This window comes from Xiphophorus couchianus, chromosome 12 (genome assembly GCF_001444195.1).
Source record: "Xiphophorus couchianus chromosome 12, X_couchianus-1.0, whole genome shotgun sequence".
Taxonomy (NCBI): Eukaryota; Metazoa; Chordata; class Actinopteri; order Cyprinodontiformes; family Poeciliidae; genus Xiphophorus; species Xiphophorus couchianus.
In genome coordinates, this window is record NC_040239.1 from 4,375,521 (window position 1) to 4,394,832 (window position 19,312).

At 37.1% G+C, this 19,312-nt stretch overlaps 1 protein-coding gene across 3 annotated transcripts in view; it reads right to left on the reverse strand.

Moving 5' to 3' along the window:
- Positions 1–19,312, reverse strand: part of bmp2k (BMP2 inducible kinase) — a 58,881-nt gene that overhangs the window by 6,990 nt on the left and 32,579 nt on the right. Inside the window, exons 6-16 of one of the 3 annotated variants that reach the window (XM_028035073.1) lie at positions 17,881–17,962; positions 15,151–15,283; positions 14,275–14,378; positions 14,117–14,196; positions 13,190–13,341; positions 12,366–12,541; positions 10,330–10,452; positions 8,258–8,472; positions 5,327–5,505; positions 4,292–4,396; positions 1,551–2,520 (exon numbers count right to left, since the gene is read on the reverse strand). In XM_028035073.1, the coding sequence (XP_027890874.1) occupies positions 2,489–2,520; positions 4,292–4,396; positions 5,327–5,505; positions 8,258–8,472; positions 10,330–10,452; positions 12,366–12,541; positions 13,190–13,341; positions 14,117–14,196; positions 14,275–14,378; positions 15,151–15,283; positions 17,881–17,962 (1,381 nt within the window). In that variant the 3' untranslated portion in view covers positions 1,551–2,488. Of the gene's footprint in view, positions 1–1,550; positions 2,521–4,291; positions 4,397–5,326; positions 5,506–8,257; positions 8,473–10,329; positions 10,453–12,365; positions 12,542–13,189; positions 13,342–14,116; positions 14,197–14,274; positions 14,379–15,150; positions 15,284–17,880; positions 17,963–19,312 lie in introns of those variants that run through there. The other 2 variants (XM_028035072.1, XM_028035071.1) reach the window with 2 other exon arrangements.

Genomic DNA, 19,312 nt, shown 5'->3' on the forward strand with positions numbered 1-19,312 from the left:
AAGCTGTAAAATATGCTTGTCAAACAAGATGGCCAGTTTTGGAAGATTTGATTTTTGGAAAATTGGGATTTTTTTCTCCCACCTGTGCTGTTTGTGTTTCCATAGTTCAGCCAAAAACGTGATTACTCGATAAGATCAAATAATCAACCAGCCCTATGAAGAACTCAACTGTTGGGATAAAAAGGGTCAAGTTGTAATGAGGAAACCATAATTTAAATTTTCCAAACTTCATTTCCCATTCATCAGGACAGAACCAGAACCAGTTTGTGTTGGGTCTCGGAGCTCAAACTGAGACAGCCACATCAGGAACATCTTGCTCTTGGTGGAGAGACTTAAAGAAACAACCAAAAGTGAAATTTGATTTGAAATGCTCTCTTTTATTCGTCAGGAACATTCTATAAAGAAATACATTCACAGAATGTTACAGGGCAGAAAACAAGGAATAACATGTTAGTGACGGGGAGCCGCTCACGTCTGGTAAAAACCAAAAACGTTTTTAACTCCTCTGCAGGGTGGGGGGAAAAAAAAAAAGAAAAAAAAACGATTACACACATACTGAGATCAACAAAAATACAGAAATGTAAACATGTAACATTATATTCAGAGATCCAACTGGGACAATAATCTGGTTCTGCTGTAAAGTGCAGCAAATGGCTCTTTTTGTCCCTTTTTTTAAAAAAAGTTTATTTTTGGCTCCATCCACCAAAAACACATGAACAAGATGTTTCTGAGTATGGCTGTCTCACTGAATGAAGAAAGAAAAGAGCGAAAAACAAACTGAGGTGAACTGAAGCCGTTCAGGCGGCGATGTGAGCGGGAACGTGAACTTACCTTCGGCTAAAAGAAAAGAAAATTAGAAAATGGACGACGGAGATGGAGGAGGAAGTCACTGAGCGACGACGGCGGCACACAGACATGCAGCCCAGAAACTAAAAGGAAGTGTTCGCAGCCAAACAGCAAAGTGCCACAAACAGAAAACAACCAAGAAAGGGCCGAAAACTTTAAACTCAACTCGTCAAATCGTCATTTTTATCCGAATCTAGAAGAGAAACTACGAGTTGAAGCTTTTTGTCAGGGAGCTAGAAAGGTTTTCTGATCACTTTTGGTCATCAGAATAACGAAATGTTTCAAATCCAACACAAAAATAAAAATGCATTTATGACATCATAAATCATGTTGGACTGAAAAAGTCAAGAAATATTAGAAATTTAAATCTAGAGTTTCACCTGAATAAAGTATCGATATTTGAGCTACAAAGTTTGTTTTCTTTTAATAACCGTTTGCTTTTCTCTTTACCTCCAGATATAAAACTGGGATAAAACACTTTTGAATCAAACTGCAAAAACAAAATATTACTATGAATTTTTGGTCTAGTTTCTCGTGCAAATATCTTAGTACGCTGGAAATAAGACAAAACTTAAGTAACTTTTCAGCAACAAATAGGAGCTTGTTTTAAGTAACTAATACTTTAACACTTATTTAAAAAGTGTTATGTCATCGGCAGATTATTTCACTTACAGCACTGGAAAAATGTCTTGAGTGAAATAATCTGCATGTGGAACTAGAACTTTTTCATCAATATTAAGAAATTGTTTACTCAAATCCAGCTCTTAAATCTTACTGAAAAGTTACTTGTATGTTAGTTTAGTCTTATTTGAAGTGTAATAAGATATTTGCACTATAAACTAGACCAAAAGTACTTGGTAACATTTTGTGTTTTCACAGTGCATACCTGGCATCTTAAAGATGAATGTCTTGAAAATAAACTCATACAAATTTTAACTAGCTTAACCTTGCATTAACCTGTTTCTTCAACGTTATGTATGTTTGTTCTTTCAAACTAATCTAAATTTGGAAAAAGCTTTAAGGATGTGTAGGAAACCCCGCATGTTGAATCATTTAATGCAAAAATAATCCGACTGGTTTCAGCTCTGCTCTTTGAAAATGAGCCTCAACTAAAACGACAAAGAGCAAATAAAGTCTCCCAAACTGAAGGTTTCTGACCCCAAACGTAGAAAAGCCAGCCTGAAGCAGGAAGCGGCGTTTGCAATGCTTAGAGAGAAATCAAACCACGAAGAAGGAAAACCTAAAAAGTATGATGGCACAGAGACAGGAAACTGGAAGGCTGATCAAAAATTTGGAGCAAATTTTTTTCATGCCAGCCTGAAGGAATGAAACAGGAATAAAATCTGTTTGGTCTTTTTTTGTTTGGTTGATTTTGATTCTTTGATGCAGATTTTTACCACAGAGTATCAGGGCCATTGTAGATGTGGAAACAGAAGGGTAAATTTCCACTTCTAAAATATCAACATATTCTCCAATGTTAGAATAATAAAGACTCTGTAACATTATAAAGTCAGAAATTTGTGACAAAGCCAGAAGTCCTAAAATCAAAAGCTCAGATCGGCTCCAGGGTCCAGACTCGATGCGGCCATCTTGAATCTTCTTCACTGTCTCAGCCGTGATTTCTGGATTGAGATCGAAGCGTTCAATGCGAGTCCGGACCCGGGAGACCCTGTTCTGACGTAGGAAGAGAGACCAGATCTAACATTTACACTTTACAAGAGATTCAGACGTACAACTCCTGAATTTTTTGCTTCAGTCTCAGAAAATGTCTTACTTTTTTTGAGAAATATCTGACTTTATAATCTCAGAAAATCTATTTTCATATACATTATTTTTTATACAATGTTTAAAATTTTAGAAAATATTTTACCATGACTAAATTTTAATATTGTAAATTTATACTTATTAACACCATATATTTCTGTTTGGCCCTAATTCTCTGCTGTACAGAAACTTCAGCTCACAAAGAAAAGACAAAAAACATTCCTGCTGACATTCAAGTGCTCACAGGGTTATATTGCATCGTTCCGCTCCAACTGAACCGAAAACGAAATACTCACTCTTTCTAGAAAATATAAAAACACAGCTTATAGTTACGTTTACTCCACAGCTCTTCTATCGAGCCTACAGAACCAGTTCACATTGAGAAGCAGGAAGGAAAAGGAGGCACAGAAGCTTATTGCTGCCGTTGATTATTTGACACTTAGCGAGCGCGTCAGCCTGGATCAGAGCGGATCAGAACATCTCCAGGCTTCAGGTTTCTAATGTCTGCGGTGTCGATGGGCGACGGTGTAAACAAAACGTTTTCTGTGAGACGGGCTCAGTACCGCGAACAGAACCGGGTTCCTACAGGTGCATCTCGAATTAGAAGATAATCAAAAAACATAAAATTCAGAAAGTGTAAACAGATTCTAACCACTTATTCTACTGAGTTTAACAAAAACTACAAGAAAAAAAGGATTTTTGCAATAGAAAAAAGTCTTACAGAAACTGAGTGCTGTATCCAAGAACGTTAATGGAAAGTAAGTTGGAAGGAAAAACTGCAGTGCACAACATAGACAAGCTGAAAGCTGCTGTTAAACTTGGACTTCCCAAACGCCTCAGCAGAACCACAAGCTGATCTCCAACCATGGCACGCCGCACTGATGCAGTAATTCAAGCCGAAGGAGCCCCAACCAACTGCTTAGTACATGGACTCAGGAGACATCCCACTTTGATTCACTTCCTGAATCGAATTATTAAAATACATTTTTAATGATATTCTAATTTACTGAGATGTGCCTGCAGTCACTGATGAAATCAAAAAGCGAAACGAAAACCAACCCTGGACTTTGACACACTTTATAAATCAGTAAACACATTAGAAATCAGCAAAATAATCAATAAAGTAGTGATCCAGATTTTACTGAGGTCATCAGGCACAGGTATGTAACTCCAGGGATGCTCTGATGCTAAATATCTGATTCTGTAACATGAGCACCATGATGAGAAACGGGGAAAGAAAACCCATTAAAATCTGCAGTGAGTAATAATTTTTTAACATTTTGAACTAGTTGGTGTTTCTTTCTGATGAGAATCATTCAGCCCTTGCAGTAGCAGCCCTGTTAGGTGTTCGTATTGCTTTTAGCGCTAATGCGTCAACGCAGAGACTCGGAGCTCCGCCCACACATCGGTACCGTTAGCTTCCTGCAGAGTAGAGTTCAGCATGTTGCATAAATGTCTGTTAGAGCAGAATAGTGGTAACTAGTGATAAATGAGCCCAGTGCTGAGTATATTTGGAGAACATGGCTGCCTTTAATTTTCCACCTGGGTAAAGCGGGAGCAGCAACCGACTTCCTGGTTGCGTCTGCACCAGTGGAACTTGGTTTATTGTGGCTCCCCGCCTGGAGGCTCAGGTGGCTCCACAGTACCGGGCCGGCGGGGCAGAGACTCCTCTAAGACTTGCCTGCGTTGGCCACAAAGGGAACCGAGCCGAACAGATCCTCCGGCGGAAGTGCTGCGGGCGGCACCGGGTCCGTTTCCACGCCGACCGTTCGCTCTTCTGGCTTCTCTGTTTGGAGATCAGCAAATCGTCCCAGTTACAAACAAAAACCAAAGACAGCTTCTTGAGATAATTTCAGGGCATCTACAGAAAGTCTTAAGTTAAATTTAATATTTTTTAAATATGACAAAAAATTAATAATATGACCAAAAGAAAAGACTGAAATTTTGAGCTTAATCTTAGAAATTTTCTAGAAAAAAAGAAAACTTTTAAGCTTGAAAAGTCAAAGAATTGCTGGAAAAACTCAAAATTTTGTGATTAATCTCAGAAATTTTCTAGAATTTTTTTTAATTTTCTGAATTTCAAAAGTCAAAAATTTGATAGAAAAAAACTGACATTTTGAGATTAATTTCAGAAATTTTCTAGAGCATTTTTGAGCGTCAATTATTGAATATTTCTAGAAAAAATATTAATTTTGAGACTAATTGCAGAAATCTTTTTGTTTGAGCTCGAAAAGTCAAAAATTTGTTTCAATGTTTGTTTGTTTTTAACCAAATAGAAAAAAAAAAATTGTGTTCTGACCCAAAACACAACAGTTTGAATTAACTTAAAATTTTTTATTTTTGTTAGGCGTAAGAAATATTTGGTTTCAACTGTATACTGAACTATAAAAATGACCTTTCTGCTCAAATTAAATGTTTAAACACAACATAAAAAGAAAGTTATAAGAAAATCTAAAAAAAATTTAGTTGCATTTAGGAAATAGTCAGAATGATGGAAATACATCTAACAAAACAAAAAAAAAGTGTGTATATTAACTTCACATAATGTAGTTAATTTACACTAAAATTAATTAATTTTAGAAATGTGTCTTTTTATTAAATTTATGAAAATATGTGGTTTTAAGAGTGAAAAAAACAAGAAAAAAAAAAACTTAGAAAATTTCTGAGATTCAAACTTTGGTTCAAACTCTGAGGAAGGAGAGAAAAGTTGACTTGCTTGCTCTGAGCATGTCGAACTCTCGGTCGATCAGCTCCTCCTCGGTCAGTTTGGAGAAGTTGTCTTCTCCGAACGGGTTCCAGCCCGACATGTCGGGCGGGTGACTGACGCTGCTGCTGCTGCTGCTGCTGCTCTGGGAAGTCGGCGTGATACCGTCCGTGGCCAGCAGGGGGTTTCTGCTGCGCAGAGAGGAAAACAGGAACACATGAACCTCAGGTTCAGCTACTCTTCCCCCACCGCCAAACACTTTTCAAACATTTTCAAGGCAAGTTTTCAAACTTTTCCTGCACCACATTTTGAGACAAAAACAATACAGATTAATTTTTTTTTTTTTAAATCACCCAATTTGAATAAATAACGTCTAAACTATAAGCTTACCTTTTATTTCAATTACACAGATTCATAGGTCTCTGAGAAATTAGGAATAAATATTGATCACATAGAAACAATTGAAGAAAATGGTGCTAACACCAATGACTTCCAGCACAAATAAAGTGCCTAAACATAATATTCAAAGAAAGTTACACAAAAATACCTAACAAAAAAAAAGAAAAGTGAAGTTTTCTGGCTTTTAGCAAGTAGAAATAATTTTGGTGATTCTAAAAAATAAGTTTAGTTTGATTTAACTTCAGACGGTGAGAAAAAAAAAGTGCTTTTATTAAGTGTATGAAAATATCTGGTTCCAAATGTAAATAACACTTTTCAAATTTAGGTTTTTAATCAAACATTAGAGTGCACTTTATTACATTACTTAGCCGTTTCAATATGAAGCACTTTCAATGACTTTATACAGAAATGGAGCAATTTGTTAAATTTGTATTTTGTTTTTTGACCAGTAAGATGCACAAGGTGAGAGAAAGACGTTTCAAAACCTAAAATTTCTTTATATTTCAGTTCAGTGTCTTTCAAAGTGAATTTCTTTACATATTTTGCAGCATTTTCAACAAAGGGAGTTTCCAAGCCAGAGGTTAATGGGTTAAAAGTTTGGCAATCCCTGATTTACCTTGTAACAGCTGTAAAGTAACATGAATACAGTATGTCACATAATAGTGAACTGAAACTTTTGTTTTTATCTCCAACATGCTGGAAAAGTTTGAAAAATTACCGTATTTTCCGCACTATAAGGCGCACCACATTATAAGGCGCACCTTCAATGAATGACCTATTTTAAAACTTTTTTCATATATAAGGCGCACCGCATTATAAGGCGCATAGAATAGACGCTACAGTAGAGGCTGGGGTTACGTTATGCATCCATTAGATGGAACTGCGATAAAGGGAATGTCGACAAAATAGTCAGATAGGTCAGTCAAACTTTATTAATAGATTACAAACCAGCGTTCTGAAAACTCGTTCATTCCCAAAATGAACAGCTGTTGCTTCCTCCACTTCCGCACCATTGATTCGTTCATGTTAAATTCTCTCTCTGCTGCTCTATGGGCTCTTTGCACCTCAGCTTAATGATGTACATGGAGCCGAAGCCCCGACAATAATCTGGAGAAAGGTTTTAAGATGTTCGCCTCTTTATACACAGATACGAAGGTGAGTTTTACTTTCTTTAAACTTTGTAGCTAACATTAGCTTTAGCTTATGCCGGACATTTTTCTTGTAAAAATGTGCTATCTAAGTATCTAAACATTTTTCATCATTCATTAACGGACAATGTTTTTACCTTATGTTCAAGTATATTACGTGGTTTATTGTCGTTAGTGTCAGAGACCAAGTAACGGGGATTTTACGGTTCAGGCTTTTTGCTTCTGAAGAACAACGAGCCCATAGCTTAACATTAGCTCTGGTGTTGGAGTTCTAGTTCAGCTGACTGTTCAGGTTAAGAGTTGTTGCTTTTAGAAAAATATGGCCGTGTTCCTTAAGGTTTCCGTGTTATTTCGCTTTATTAGTTTTGCATGTTTCTTGTGAAGCAGGACGGTGTTTACAGCAGTTTGTACAGGCGGATCAGTTGCTCGGCTGTCAGGCTCTGGTCTGCTCTCTGGTTCCCATAAACTCTCTTTCAGGCTGAATACAGAAGTGTTTCCATGGAAATAACACAGAAAGCTCCTTTACCTTCTGCTTTAGGCTGAAGAAGCTGATCCGGAGTGAAGTGAAGGCTGTAAACTTTGCTGTGCTGCGTTAGCTTTAACTGGTAGCACCGTCTTCTTAATTCAGGATCGTTTGGAAATCCATGAAAACTTAAAAGCCAATTATATTAGGAAGACAGCAATGTTCATAGTATTGTTTTATTTGCGTCTGAAATAAGACTTTGTCTTTTCTAGCTGTCATGGTAACTCAAAGCAAAAAAAGAGAGCCGCATTTGCGCATGCGGTTGTGACGTCAGCGCAGCAGGTGCAAAGAGCCCATTCCCATATTCTACTGTGTGACTGATCGCCTTGAGCTTAAACTCTGCGTTGTAAGCATGTCTCTTAATAGGAGCCATTTTGGTCTTTACACAAAACCCAGCTTGCACCGCTGGCTGCATCGGCGGCTGCTTTCCCCCATTTCTTCTTCTACGGGGAAAATGAAGTTGGCATCTGCTTTCCCCTTTCTTCTTCTACGGGGAAATGAAGTTGGCGTCTGCTTTCCGTTTCTTCTTCTACAGGGAAATGAAGTTGGCGTCTGCTTTCCTCCGTTTCTTCCTCTACGGGGAAAATAAAGTAGGCGTCTGCCTTCCTCCGTTTCTTCCTCTACGGGGAAAATAAAGTCGGCGTCTGCTTTCCCGTTTCTTCTTCCACGGGGGAAAATGAAGTCGGCGGCTGCTTACCGTAGTTGCGAGACCTGTTGTGGCTCAATATTGGTCCATATATAAGGCGCACTGGATTGTAAGGCGCACTGTCGGCTTTTGAGAAAATTGAAGGTTTTTAGGTGCGCCTTATAGTGCGGAAAATACAGTACCTTAAAAATGCTTGAATGTTACTGGGCAAATTGAAAATGTGCTACCTGGGGTTAGTGTACGAGGTTTCCACAGGTGATGGTCCAGCGATGGGTCCAGCTCCAGCCGTGGGCGTGGCAACATTATAAGAACCCAGAGGGATCTGGAACTCAAGAGGGGAAGACATATAGGGAAGAGGCTGCTGAGCGGGATGCTGCTGCTGCTGTTGGTGATGATGATGATGCTGCTGCTGCTGGACAAAAGCCTGCTGGTACTGGTGCAGCTGTTAGGGAGGGAAGAGAGGGAGAAGAGGGGGACGGGAATGAAGGACGGACCATTGACTTCATGGTGCAAAAATGATGATGAAATGTTGTTAGAAACCAGTTCTGGTTCTGGGAAGCTGGGGGACATGGTGGGAGGGAGGGATGAAGGAACGAAAGTCAAAGAGCAGAAAACAAAAACTGAAACAATCAGAGCTCAACATGCAGGGAAGATCCTGAAATATTCTTCCTGTTGCTTTTTATATTCAACTCTGACGTTAGGGCTGCGACTGACGATTACTCATCGATTAATCGGATAAAAAAGGCACATTCTGCTAACTTCTGATTTAACCAATTATTAAACAATACTACAAGTACAATAAAAAATGAAAATAAACAATTCAATTCCTTTTTTAAATAAAAAAAAAAACATTTTATTGAGCAAAATGCAACAACAAAATGTTTCTTTAGTGAATGCTTCATCATTTGAAGCAAAGGAAGCAAAAAAACCTAAGATCAATTTATGAAAAGTCCAGCACTTTCTGCTAAACATCAATACAGTGCAGAGCCGACCTGTTGGATTAACCAATTAATAATTTGATAGCAATAGATAGGTAATATGAGATTTTTTATTATTATTTTTTTTTACAGAATTTGACCCAGGTGAAGCTAAAACTTGAGGAGTTTTGGGTAGAACATCTTTACAGACAAATTTATTTAAAATGCATTTGTTTGTACAGTTTTGTCTTAATTATTTCTTTAAAAAAGCAGTTTGCTGGGAGAAAAACGCATTCAGTTTGTATACTCCAGTTAACAATTGTTTGATTACAAAATTATTTTGATAACTGATTAATCACGATTAATTGTTTTAATCTGTGTGTGATTTTATCTTATAAATCCAGCTGCTCCGTTTATGGCATTAAAAGTTACTTAGAAAACAAACAGCATCCTGAAGACCAAGGAACACGGCAGACAGGTCAGGGAAAAATAGCAACAATACAGATTATGAATAAAACCAAATTGTAATGTAACAAAGTTTTAGTGGTGTGAATACTTTTGCTGCATGATGACCTGGATCCAAGCAGGAGTCTGTATACTGCAGCTAACTATTAATCTATTACTAAATCAGTTGACAATTATTTTAATATTCGATTAATCACCATTAATGTGATTAATCATTTATAAAAGTATATTTCAAATCTGCAAAATCTTTATATTTTTCATGCAGAGCAAGTCTACAATTACACTGAACGCTTCCTTTAAATGTTCAGCAGGTATCCGGGGAATTAAGAACCCCCCTTCCTGTGAACCGCCTCGTATGTCGGTGCAAAACGCTCCATTTCCACCCTCTGTTCCGATCCCCCGGTGGCTTCGCTCGGACCAGATTGCTTCTGAAACAAAGCAGATGGTGCGTGTTCGGTGGGAGAGACGGGCTAAAAATTGCGCCACCGTAACGGCGCACATTTGGGGGACCTGTGTTTGTGTGTTTGGTTCAGGAGCTGCGTAAATACGAGTTCTCTGAATGTTTGGAGAGATGGAGTAGGAAGTTTGAGCGTCTGTTTCTGATGCTGCTTGGCAGAGACCGGGGGGAGATTTGAGTGAAGGAGGACTTGCTGCCAGTTTTGGGAGCAGAGAAAAGCAAACTGGAGCCATTCTGACATTAAATGAAATATGCAGCTCGGTGATATTTCATGCTGCGCCTCCATGTGTTTCACTGTCATTTGATGAAACTATTTACTGCAGTTTTGGGTGAAATATGCCCTGAAATTCTGTCACAACTTAGACGGAAAAGCTTTAAAATGACAAAAAGAAATAAACTCAGTCTGATGAGTGTTTATCTCAAACAGGAAGGACATCATGGATGCTTTGGCAGAACTCACCATGGCAGCGTACTGAGCCTGAGCGACCTGCTGCTGATACATCGGCTGCATCATCATCTGCTGCTGCTGGAGCAGAGCCTGCTGGTGCTGGAGCTGCAGGGACTGCTGCACGGCCTGTTGGTACTGACACATGTTGGAAAAAATCTTTGAGCATCGTTACTCATCTAGCTAAAAGCAGCGGTGCATAAAGCAGCTGAACATCATCATGTTCCACATCAAAACAGCAGGAATAATTTTAAAAAGAGGAGTGTCTGATTATTCTCCATGCATGAACCTGAATTAAAAAACTCCTTCTTTGACAAACTGCTGTATCCGAAGTTCATAAAGGAGCGATGCCAGCAGCTTACAAACATTACTGCTCCTAACAACGTTTTCACATTCCTGATAGTATTCGGACTATTTACTTATTGTTAAATGACACTTCTGCATTTATACTCATTTACTCCATTGTAAAGAATTTCTGTCTTTTTCCATTTTTTTACGTTTAAATAAAGTTTTGGTTGCCGTTTTATATTAATTGTTTTATCGACTGTAGCACAGAGATTTTTATAAATGTAAAGTGCACTATAAACAGTGTTGTTTAGTAACTAGTTACATTTACTTGAGTAACTTCTTTGAAAAAAAAAGTACTTTTAGGAGTATTTTTTACTATCCTGTACTTTTTACTTTAACTTAAAAAATATGTTGTAGGGGCGTGCTGTGGTGGCGCAGGGGGTTAGCACGCCCCACATTTGGAGGCCTTAGTCCTCGACGCGGACGTCGGGGGTTCGACTCCCGGTCCCGACGACCTTTACCGCATGTCTTCCCCCCTCTCCTCACCCTCCTTCCTGTCTGCCTACTGTACAAAAAAATACGAGCCACTAGCGCCGCAAAAAGCTCTTCGGAGGGGGAAAAAAAAAAAAAGAAAAAAAAAAAAATGTTGTAGTGCTACTCTTAGCGGAGTATGATTTTTCAGTACTCTGTCCACCTCTGGTTATAAATAAAATATATTATTATTTTGTTATTGATGTTTAATACACATATATTATGTAGATAAGAAGAAGTCAGTCTACTCAGTTGCATTTCACCTGCATATCTCCACTGAGGGACAATAAATCATACTTCTTTTGTATTGAATTATTAATATTGAATATTGTATTGAATATTTTTGCTTTTCTTCAATGCTAATGGATGAGGATAATTTTCCATTTTATTCCAGGTCTCTCTGGTTTTGGTTTATATTTTCAAAGTCTTTCAGACCATTTAAGCAGAGAAAGCTTGTGTTCCTCCTCTTCAGTCTGAGCTTTAATCTAAGTACGCCGTTCCACTGAGCCAGGTATAGAACAAAACATAAAAACAATAGGAACTAAACTAACCTGCATGTTGAACCTTTACAGACTTCATGTTTATACCAGCAACACTAATTTGCAGAAATACTAAGTATTTTGGTCGTGTTTCAAGTAGGGCAAAACTAACTTACAAGTAACATTTCAGAAAGATATAGGAGCTTGTTTAAGTAAATATTTCCTCAATATTGACAAAAAATGACTAGTTCCTCTGTAAGACTATTTCACTTATAACAAGGCATATTTCACATATCATCTACTAGAAGTACTTTTTCAAACCAGCTCCTACTACTTGTAAGTTAGTTTTGTCTTATTTCTTTTTAACTTAGATATTTACACTAGAAAACAGGCCAAAAATACTTGGTAAGATTTTGTGTTTTTGTAGTGTGCTTCTGATTATCTATTCCTCTAACACAGTGGTGTCCCGAAGTGGGTCCTCGAGGGCTGGCATCCTGCATGTTTTAGTTCTCTCCCTGGTTTAACGCACCTGGATCAAATGATGTCTCACTAGAAGGTCTAAGAAGAACATTGACATGTTGACAAGCTTGTTTCTACCACCAGCCAGAGAACTAAAACATGCAGGATGTCGGCCCTCCAGAACCGACTTTGGGCACCCCTGCTCTGCCACATCTACTGGTAATAATTGTTTCTGAATAAAAATAATTTCTACCAACGCAATGTTTGGTCTGGTGATTGATGGCAGTCTGATACCTGCAGGTATTGCAGCTGCTGAGCATTAGCTTGCTGCTGCTGCTGCTGCTGCACGGCTTGCTGCTGCTGAAGCTGCTGGAGGCGCAGATCTCCAGGCTGCAGCTGCTGCAGGACGCGGTGCTGCTGGCTGCCGGGCGCCGTCTGGACGGACGGCTGTCCTGATCCAGGAGTGGGAGCTGGACAGACACAAGGACGGGTTTATTACTTTAAACTAGGAGTGTCCAAACTTTTTCTCAGGTGGGCCAAAATGGACATGTCAAAAGTATTCACAGGCCAAAAAAAAAGTAAAAATAAACAAAAATAAATAGAAATATAAAAAATGTATTTAATTTGCTTTAAAGTCTGATTTTGCTGTTTTTGTACAAACTGGATGTTACTCATTGTAGATCCAAAACTTTAAAATGATTTTGCACATTTCAGTTTTTAGTTTTCAAATTCCTTTGGGCTCGATTGAAGAAATTTATTGCGTTATAAGATTTGAGTCATTCTCTTTCAAAACACTTGTTATATTTAGCCAAATTTAATAAATTAAATAAAAGCTGACTTAAGCGCAGCAAAGCCGGCTTTTGAGTAAAGGTTTCAATATAGCTGTTGTCATAAAGAGAAATACTTTGTGATGTCCTTCACATTTTCTACTGTGATAATTTTACCTTGATTAAAAATAAAAAGCATGTATCTGGCCAAATTTGTATCATTCTTCAATTGGGAGCCACACAAAATCACTCCAAGAGCCACAAATGGCCCACAGCCACACTTTGGACGCCCCTACTTTAAACCAAGTTACTTAGAGGTATAGAACACACTGAGTGGGAAAGTGGCCTGACCTTTCTGGCCGTTGCTGACGGGCGCTGAAGGCACGGCCATTTTAACAGGCGTGACGGTGTTGGTGAGCGGCGGCAGGACGTTGCTGTTCGCCGCTTTCGGCCGCTGCCTGGGAGCGATGGATGTTTCTGTTGGACCCACGGAGTCGGTTATCCTAAAACAAAATAAGGACAGAAATTTCTGTTTACTTGCAGGATTCCTTCCTTCATATTCCCAAACTTTATCTAACTCAATTTTCTGAAGTTCTCCATGGTTTAAGTTAAGCTAATTTTAATATAAAAAGTACTGAAATTCAATTTATTTATGGCTGATATTTACAACTGAATCTTGGATTAACACAAAAACTGGGAGGATGGACAGAAAACAGGATACAAAGACGGAAAGGAAATAAGAAAAAAAACAAGAAAATAAGGAAAAACTTCAGAAGGAAGGAAAGAGAAGAAAGAACACAGACAGAAACAAAAAAGAGAAAGAGGAAGAAAGGACCGAAAGAAGGAAGGAAGCAAAAAAGGGAGGGAGCAAAGAAATCAGTTTGGACAATAAAGGAAGGGATGATGACAAGGAAACAAAAAAACGATACAAAAAAATAAGAAAAAACAGGAACGAAGGACCAAGTAAGAATTAAAGAACAGAGGAAGAAAGAAGGAAGGAAAAAGAAAGAGAAAGATTGAAAGAAAGAACGAACTGTCAAGGATTAAAACAAAAAGAGGGTCAGAATAACGTCGCCAGACAAACTATGGATGACAAGATTTAGAGAATGAGGAAATAAATTAAATCAAACATTTTTCCAAATCTAAAAAATACTGAAATCATTTTCCAGACTTTAGCATTTTGTGGTGAATCTACACCCAGAAGCGCAGCGTGCTGTTACGTTGATCTTTATTTTCATTTGATAATCTCCTGCTGGACAGAAGCGAGCGGCTACGCACCTGGCTTTAGTCATGCTCTTCTTAGCAGCGACCTCGCTGGCTGTCAGAGGCTCAGGAAGCGACGTTGGGATGGGAGAGTTCTGGGGAAACAAAGACCGGTTTTTAAGATCAGCCTGCAGATCTTAAAAACATCCCACCGCCTCGCTGTAGCTACTTACTGAGAGGTTTGGGACTGGGCAGTCTCTTCCTGCTAGTTTAAAGGCAAAGTAGGACACCTGGTAGATGTCTGGTCTCTTCTCCTGGTCCGGCTCAAGCATATATCCTGAAACACAGTGGACACATCAATGTGCAGCTCGCCTGTTGGGCCACACGAGGGAGCTGTTGCGCCAACATTTAAAGGACAAGCAGAGAGGCAGGATCCTGTTTAGGGAAGTGAAATCACTCAAAGCACCCGGTCCGTCTTGACTGACGGCCTGAGCTGGTTCAAACAGGAACAAGATGTGCAAAAGCAGAACAAAGACGAATAAACCAGCTGCAGATGTTGAAAACACTCAAATAAATCCAGTTAATTACAGAAGAAAAAACATATTTCAAGGCAGAGGTTTAATTAAATATTTCATCATTTTCCAAATTTATTCAGGGTCATTAAAACAGATCACAAGCAAGGATGTGTAATCAGACAGTTGAATTGGATCACAACCAGTATAATTGGTCCTCCTGTGTAGCATCGAAATGATTGATTGTGATTAATTGATTATTAAAATAATAGTCAACCCATTTAGTTATGAATTAATAATCAACTGGACTTAAAAAAGCGTAGTCTCAGAGCAGTAAAACTGAACAAAATATCTATACAGTTTTGATAAACATACCTCCGTCTGAAAATATGTTACATAAAACTACTCAAGTAGCAATTTTAGCTTTTTTTATTGCCTAAAATAGAATTCTATTATTTTGTTTATAAGTATTTCTAATGATGTATGAGAAAAGCTTCAGAGGTTAAATGAAAAATCTGTAGATTGTGCCAATTTCTTAATCGATTAATCGTCAGAATATTTGATTACTAAAGTGCAGCAATGTTCCAGTGTACTTACTGATTAAGCAGTGCAACTTGGTGGAGAACTTGGAGTTATCTGGAACAATAAAGGTTCCGTCACAAATGGCAACCTGGCTCTCCCCAAATGGAAGTGTGAAGAAACAGAGCTTGTACAACAAGCATCCGAGCGCCTGTGTGTGTAAAAAATAAATAAAAGAAATACACAAACATTACATTACAAACACAGCATCAACAAATCATCATCAATCTCATGAATTTTCCAGAAACATCTACAAAGCCTCAGTCATTAGCCACCTAGCAGATGGTGACAGCTTCCAAAATATAAACTACATTAAGACGACTTTGTCATTATAAAGAGTTCAGTTTTTGTGGAAACAAAATAGACTATCGCTCTATTTTCATCTGTAAACAAACAAACAAAAAAACTCCATGGTTTGCCAGATAAAAGTTTCCTGAAGTCTTAGTTTCAGGAGACTAAGATTTCCTGAAACTTTAAATTCAAATTAAAGTTCAAATTTAATTTGATCAAAACATAAATAAATTATGTAAGATATTTCTAGAAGATGGATTCTGGACCTAAAGTGTGACCAAATTTTCAGCCGCACCGTATTTAACATTGCAGTTTTACAGGTTAATCTTTTTTTAAATCACTGTCCAATATAACATTATTTACTTGTAAAATAATTGACAATTTAGTAAACATAAAGTTATTTATATTAAGAAGAATTTTACAATAAAAGTAACTTACTGAGAAAGTGTTTAAAGTGCTTCAAAGGAGATACAATTTTAAACCTCGAAATAAAAATCTCAGGATAAACTATATGAATGAAATGCTAAAATAAAATTGAAATTCTAAGTTATCTTACAAAAGTACTTTAGTAATTTAGTTTAGTAATTTAGTAAGGCATCCAAAAGATTAAAAAGTTACAAGCAATAGTAACCTTTTCAAGTGAACATGCAAAGTAATAAAGTAGTTCTCATTTTGATTGATTATAAACTTCTCAAACAGTAATTTTTCTAATAAAAAAAATATTTTGGACTTGAAGGGAAGATTTCCTCTTGCAATATTGTAGGCAACATTAAACTTGACATTGTCTAATGATTTGTTTGTCAATTACTGATTTGAGAAGATAGAATAGAGAAAGAGCGTGGAACTAAAAATGTTTTTTTTCATTCTTCATTCTGTATTTTTATCCAGAACTGGGAAACACATTAATTCCTCACATTTCCAAACTGAAGAGGCCTGAAAGTAAAAACCTTCAGATAAACATTTCACATCTCACTGCAGATACAAACATGCGCCAGTAGGGGGAAGAGTTTCACCTTTTTGATTAAAATCACAGTTTATCAAACCAAGAGACAGAAATAAAGTAATTATAACGTATTATTAGAAACTGATATATAAAATAAAATGTTGAGTATTAACTAATTCTGGGAAGTATACTGCTCAAAAAAATAAAGGGAACACTTTAAGTGTTAAACACCTGTTTAAGTGTTCCCTTTATTTTTTTGAGCAGTGTAATTTAAAATATGGACACAAAAACTGAACCATGAACAGTGGAGACTAAAACAGTTGCATGTTGACTGCAAGAAATGCTTCACATTAGTTTCAATCTACAGCTTCATCTTTGAAAATCTGAAATATAAACTTTTGAAACATAAAAATTCAAAGTAGATAAGATGAATATACAGACTTTAATTAAACCAGTAGTATGACTGGGAAGAAATGAAGCTGGAAAGTTTTCCTCAGAAGAGAATAAATGACGAATCCACATGGAAAAAGCTCAGCTGCAGATAAGCAACACGCTGATGATACAAACTTCAAAGAATTGAACTTTTTTTCCGTTTTTCCACAATTCTCCACTCAAAAAGAAATTCAAATCTGGTGAACAACGTCAGGTCCGTTAGTTTATAACCCAAAAGCTTTTATGCAAAGATGAAAATGAGGAAGTGCACATATTGCACTGGAACCAACGATTACTCTAGTAATCAGTTATTCTCATGATTAATTGATTAATCTGATTAAAAATGGCCACATTCTGCAGAGTTTTCTTTTAACTACTTAAGCCTTTTTAAATAAAATTCTAGAAAACCATTAAAAATGCAAATAAAGAATTACATTTCTTTTGTTAAATAAGAAAATAAATTTAAAATAAATGCAATAATGTAGAATTTTTTTAGAGAACATAGTGATGCATCTGCAGATAAGAAATACTAACACCTTAAAAACTCAGCTGTTTCTGCTGGACTTGCTAATACAATGCGAGGCTAATCTGTTGATTGATTATTAATAATTGGGGTTTTTTTGGCACTTTAATAGTTCTGTGATAATATATATTACAGACAAAGGTGTTTTTTCTCCCATCTTAAATGCAAATTGCACATATTTCTGTACAGTTTCGGCTTACTTAATCCTTTTATAGTATTGTTAGTGTTTTTTTTATATAAGTCAGTATTCTCCATGTATTAAGCTAGTTGATTATTTCAGTAATCGCTTAATCATTACAGCTCCAATATTCAGCATTTACTTTTAGCAGCTACTGTGCTTCAAACCTTCAAAAACATAAAAGTCCAGGGTGGGATATCCTAATCCTAATCTCAAACCGAGAGAAAAAACAGGAGCAAAGATGAGGCAGGACAGAGTTCTGGTTTGTTTCGTTCTGAAGGAACGGACAGATTACTGGACAGGAGGAGAAAGGGAAACGCCCAGGATGAGCGGAGAGAGGAAGAACCTGTTGGGTCGAAGTGACGCAAAGTCGCCGCTTACCCAGATATCAGCTTTAGTGGTGATGGCTTTCCCTGCGTACAAGTTAATCATCTCTGGGGCCCGATATGAGAGGGTCGTGTACCTGTAAGACAACAACAGGAAACCGTCAAACACAGGTCAAAGGTCAGACTACAAAGATTTGGCTCCTTTTCTAACTCCATGTTGGGGAATATTTGTTTTAAAATTAGAAAACAATTATTACAGTTTTGCTAATCAAAGTGCCACAAAATTTTGTTTAGTATTTCATAACTTTCTTTGGTATGAATGTGATGTAAAAAATAAAATAAAATAAAATCTTAGCTACTCTTTAAAATGGAAAAGTCTAGAAAACACGTCAGTCAAACTGGGAATGTGTGTTGAAGCCAGGAAATCGCATCAAAACAGAACAATGCTCCAATAATCTCAGTTTAAAGTTAAGCAGATGGCATATCCTGTTAGGCACGGTGTAAGATCTGTGATACTGTGGGCCTGTTTCTCTTCCAAAAGTACACAATACGATGAAAGATCAGGAAAATAGAGTTTATCTGGGGGATAGTGATAAAAACAAACAAAAAAAATCAAGCATAGACAAACCAGAAACTGTTAAACACAAAGTTAGACAAGAATGATGTTAATTTTTTTTATTTCTCAGTCATCTATCATGTCCAAACATATGTACTTAGATTTAATTGCTTAATTTTTCAAAAAGAATTCTGAGAGAAACTGTGCTACTAAACAAACTGGTTCCAGTTCATTTGATCAGTTCTTGATTTTAAATTCAAAGAACCCTTTTTTGCATTTCATCTGGTGAAGCTCGGCTGCGTTTCTGTAGGATTTGGTGATGATCTGGTCTGATTATCGGGCTGAAAAACCTTCTGATGCAGTTAGACACGACACTCAGAGCGGTGAAACTGAACCGTTCTGTTCATACTGACAAATATCCTGCTACCTGCTAAAAGGCTGCAGCTGAAACCAGATGTTTACATATATATAATTAAAAGACGCATTAGCCTTTTTTTCAGACCAAACCTTTCTTGATTCAGGTAAATTAAAATTAGAGAATGAATGGTTTCAACTGTATTTTTTTACTTAAACCTGATCACTGTAATTATTTCAAGATAAGTGTAGCTGCCTTTCCTTTGACCATATAATTGCACAATTTGACATTTCAAAAATGCATTTGCTTAATGGGAACATGCCATTTTCAGTTTTTTGGTTTATTTCACAAAGCTGCAATGGAAACATTTCCTTTGCATCAGCAACTGGATGTTACTACTGTCGGAAACCACAAGAAGACAGTGACAGGAAGTAGTTGGAGGATGTTTTTAAGGACTTCAGTTAAATTTATTCACATGATTTTAATTGCATTTCCTATTGGTTGGGAATACCATAATTGCAAAACTATGTTTCTTCTTACATTAGCAAAATATTGACAAAGTTTTGAAAATGCAAG